General features: G+C 48.0%; 1 protein-coding gene across 1 annotated transcript in view; it reads left to right on the top strand.

Moving 5' to 3' along the window:
* CDH9 (cadherin 9) overlaps positions 1-4762 on the top strand; it is a 160840-nt gene that overhangs the window by 100692 nt on the left and 55386 nt on the right. Inside the window, exon 4 of the mRNA XM_015429143.1 lies at positions 2621-2788. Coding sequence (XP_015284629.1) covers positions 2621-2788 — 168 coding nt within the window. The remainder of the gene's footprint in view (positions 1-2620; positions 2789-4762) is intronic.

Raw genomic sequence — 4762 nt, forward strand, 5'->3', positions numbered from 1 at the left:
AGTCACAGTTCTCTTAGAACTTTCTCAGCCCCACCTACCTCACCAGGTGACTGCTGTGGGGAGAGGAAGGGAAGGCAATTGTAAGCAATGTTCCCTCTAAGCTGAGTGAGTGTGAGCTAGCTCACAGTTTTTTAGCCTCTGGCTCACATATTCTTGTCTTCACTCAGGAAGGAGGGCTCCAGAGCAGACGAATTTATGCAGCTGCCAAATCGCTCGCTCACAACTTTAATGCCAGTTGCTCACAAAGTAGAATTGTTCCTCACAGGACTCGACAGCTTAGAGGGAACATTGCTGGCAACCCTATCCCAATCACAGGAATGGAACTTACATGTGTAGGGGTGTGTGTGTGTGTAGACCCTGTCTTCCTGGGCCAGCAATTTAAGGTTGCCTAGTGCAGGTTAATACATTCCTGGAAATTTGGGGGCGGAGCCTGGGGAAAGTGGGGTTTGGGGAGGGGAGGGGAGGGACTTCAGTGGGGTAGAATGCCATAGAATCCACCCTCCAAAGCACCCATCTGATGCAGCGGAACGGACCTCTGTCATCTAGAGATCAGTTGCAATTCCAGGAGCACTCCAGGCCACACCTGCAAGCTGCCAGGTCCTCCATGGCCACCAGTGAAGATGGGGGGGTGTAGGGTTGCCAGACCCAGTTTGAGAAACTCCTGGAGATTTGGGGGTGGAGCTTCAGGAGGACAGGGACCCCGGTGGGGTAAAATGTCACAGTGCCCACCCTCCAAAGCTTCCATTTTCTCCAGGGGGACAGATCTCTGGAGTCTGGGGATCTCCAGGCACCACCCGGAGGTTGGCATCACAAGGGCTGAACATAGGAAGTGGGGTCTGCACACTCAGACCCTCTCCCTCTTTCCATGTGTTTATTCACATTAGAGTTGTGTTCTTCCCAGTAGAGTTGCCAGCTCTGGTTTGAGAAAAACCTGGAGATTTGGGGGGAGGAGGTGGAGCCTGGGGAAGGCGGGGTTTGGGGATGGGGAGGCTTCAATGGGGTATGTCGCCACAGAGGCCACCTTCCAAAGCAGCCATTTTCTCTAAGTAAACTGGTCTCTGTCACCTGGAGAACAGTTGTAATAGCGGGAGATCTCCGGCCAACACCTGGAGGTTGAAATGGAATTCCAAAAACAACACCCATGACACATAACGAAGAGTCAATAAAGATAATAAGAATACTTTCGATTTATTGATCGCTTTTCCCCACACACCTGTGGGCTCAGAGCAATTTACAGTTACTCATGTCATTTGGACTAACAATACTCATGGGGAATAGGGAAGACAACATACAGCATTTTCAATTACACACACATTGCAGCTAGCCGGGGCTTCATCTGCGGGCTGGATCAGTCATGTTCCAACAGCATGTATTCTTGTCAGCTGGCTGATGACGTCAGGGCTTCTTGATGTTGCGCTGCCACACTGCCACCATCTGGCTGACTCGCTCCACTGCAGGGATGCTGAAACAGATCTTTCATCTTTTGATCTTGCCGCGCTACAGAAGTCACACTCGGCAGCTAACACCTTCCCAAAGGGTTACTAAGTTGCACATTGTAAAGACCTTGGGTTCTGTTATTAGAGAGTCAACATGGAATGTTTCCTTCAGGAGTCGATAAGGAGTGATTGATAAGAATTGGGATTGCTACACGCTCAGATAAAGCAGATATTATGAAACGAATTGTTCACATTGCGCAGTATTCGTTAGTGTGTGAGCGACAATAGAAGAAAATTTTCTACAGAAATTACTACAGTAAGCGATTTTGCAACTTATCTTTATTGACTCTTCATTATTTTTGTCACGGATGTTGTTCTTGGAATTCCACTTCCTCCCGTGATCTCTCATTTTTGAACACCTGGCGGTTGGCAAGCCTAATTCCAGTAGACATAAAGTCCTCTGCAGACGGATACTGCACAATCCACAATCGTCGAAATAGACTGTATCACTTTAGATCGTAGGTTGGGGGTATTGATTCTGAATATTCTCCTGTGTTGTTGGGGTTTTTTTTTTTAATCCATCCATTCAGTAAATGACCAGATAAAGGGGTTTAGTGTAGCCTTTTATGTTATGGAGTAGTTCAAAAAGGCAACCTCCTGTCTGCTGTCTGATGTAGCACAGCCCATCTTGCCCGCTCTGAACTTTACCACCTCATTCCACTGCAACTCCAGCCCCTATTTTGCTTCTGGAAAGGGTTGTAAACACCCTTTGATGCTGGCTTTTCAAAAGCTGGTATCAAAAGTCCCCCCTCCCCCCAAAAAAGAAAAGGCTTTCCCTGCAACAGTTGCAATCCTGTTTGATGTCAGGGTTTGTGGTGTTGTTTTTTTCCTCTTCCTCCCAGAAGGATAATTAAATTGATTTAGAGCTAGCCTAAAAACACTCAGCAATAGAAGCATCCTAATTCTCTCTTTTCCTTGTTCTGACATTAAAGTGGCCACAGACTGAATGCTTCATTTCAACACATACACGTTTGATTCGATTTATTTGCCGTGGATTAAGTGGCAAAACATATCTGACACAAATCCACTGTAATTCTCTCTTTCATCCGACCCCACCCTCCCTAGTACATCTCTCATGCGTTTCTCAGGCTTTCCCCCCCTCTCTCTCTTTTTCTTTTTACAAGGCATCATCAAAACTGCTTTACCGGATATGAGCCGAGAAAACCGAGAACAATACCAAGTGGTCATCCAAGCCAAGGACATGGGAGGCCAGATGGGTGGATTATCAGGAACCACCACGGTGAATATCACACTGACTGACGTCAACGACAACCCACCTCGATTCCCTCAGAGTATGAAGCCTTTCATAGTTTGGTTGTGTGTTTTGTTTGTTTGTTTTAAAGAAAGCTTCTCTAACCTCAGTAGTTCCACATTTGCCATCTGGGATATGAATACAGATGCACTTTAGGCCTGTTTACCCTGCAGCTGATTAAGGTCCTAAAGGAGCCTATGCATTCCACCTCTGTCAGGTCCTCCTGACCACCAGTGGGGGATGGGAGCATAGCTTTGCCAGATCCGGGTCAGGAAACTCCTGGAGATTCAAACATAGGGCCTGGGGAGAACAGGGACCTCAGTATGATACAATGAGCTGTAATGCCAGGGGATCCCCAGGTCCCACCTGGAGGCTGGCATCCCTATGTAGATTTGTAGTATAATATAATGATTAACACATGGAATTCACTGCCAGAGGAGGTGGCAGCGGCTACAAACATGGACAGCTTCAAGGGGGAATTAGATAAATATATGGAGCAGAGGTCCATCAGTGGCTATTAGCCACAAGGTATAGATAGGAACTCTCAGGCTGGGGCAAGGGATGCTCTGTCCTTTCGGTGCTGGGGGGGGAACAGTGGGAGGGCTTCTAGTGTCCTGGCCCCACTGATGGACATCCTGATGGCACCTGATGGCCACGGTGTGACAGAGTGTTGGACTGGATGGGCCACTGGCCTGATCCAACATTGCCTTCTCTTACATTCTTATGTTCTTAATGTTGGGCCTACCAGCCTTACTAAACAGTCAAGTGGTAGCTTTAGGGGAATATTTCACTGTTTGTAACAAAACAAACCTAATAGCCACCAGATATATGTAATGAACTGGCAGGTGCTTAATATGCCCCCCCACAAAAAAAACCCCTGTGGGTTTCCTGTAGGGTTACCAGATCCCCCTAAGCCATGAGCGAGGGATGGGGAGGATAGGCTTGCCAGATCCAGGTTGGGAAAATCCTGGAGATTTGGGGATGGACCCTGGGGAGGACAGGGACCTCAGTGGGGTACAATGCCATAGAATCCACCTTCCAAAGCAACCATTTTCTCCATTGATCTCTGTATTCTGGAGTTGAGCTGTAATTCTGGGGATCCCAGATCCCACCTGGAGACTGGCATCCCTAGTTTCCAAGCAGATGGCAAAACAAGGAAATTTATTCAGCCCCTGATTGACCATCATATATGGCTGGTGGGCAATCATCCTCCCATGGATGTGCAAGCTTGCTTTAAAGCATAATCCGCAGATCCGCTGTCACCACAGGCCCAATTTACCTCAAGGAAATATCGAGCATATCAGATGGGGTTGGGAGCAGTGTTCCCGCTAAGCTGAGTTAGTGTGAGCTAGCTCACAGTTTTTTAGCCTCCGGCTCACACATCTTTGTCTTAGCTCAGGAAGGGATGGCTCCAGAGCAAACTGATGTATGCAGTAGCCAAATCGCTTGCTCACAACTTTAATGCCAGTAGCTCACCAAGTAGAGTTTTTGCTCACAAGACTCCACAGCTTACAGGGAGCATTGCTCCAGAGCAAACTAATTTATGCAGTAGCCAAATCGCTCGGCCACAACTTTAATGCCAGTAGCTCACCAAGTAGAATTTTTGCTCACAAGTCTCCACAGCTAAGAGCGAACATTGGTTGGGAGATACTGGAGATCCGGGGGGATAGAGCCTGGGTAGGGCAGGGACCTCAGCAGGATACAACGCCATGGCATCCACCCTCCCAAGCAGCCATTTTCTCTTGCTTTTTCACCTTTGCATATTAGGTGAGACCCCCCATAGTTCTGATGAGAGCCGTCCTTGAAAAAGAGCAGTCTCTGTCAAGAGCTCTCTCAGCCCCACCCACCTCACAGGGTGTCTGTTGTGGGGAGGGGAAGGGAAAGGAGTTTGTAAGCCCCTCTGAGACTCCCTTGGGTAGTGAAGGGCAGGGTATAAATCCAATCTCTTCGTCTTCTGCTAATGTAACCAATCCTCCAAGAGCTTACAGTAGCCCCTGTAAGAAGAGCTCTGTAA

The sequence above is a fragment of the Gekko japonicus genome, unplaced genomic scaffold (genome assembly GCF_001447785.1).
Source record: "Gekko japonicus isolate JY-2015 unplaced genomic scaffold, Gekko_japonicus_V1.1 scaffold2328, whole genome shotgun sequence".
Lineage (NCBI taxonomy): Eukaryota > Metazoa > Chordata > Lepidosauria > Squamata > Gekkonidae > Gekko > Gekko japonicus.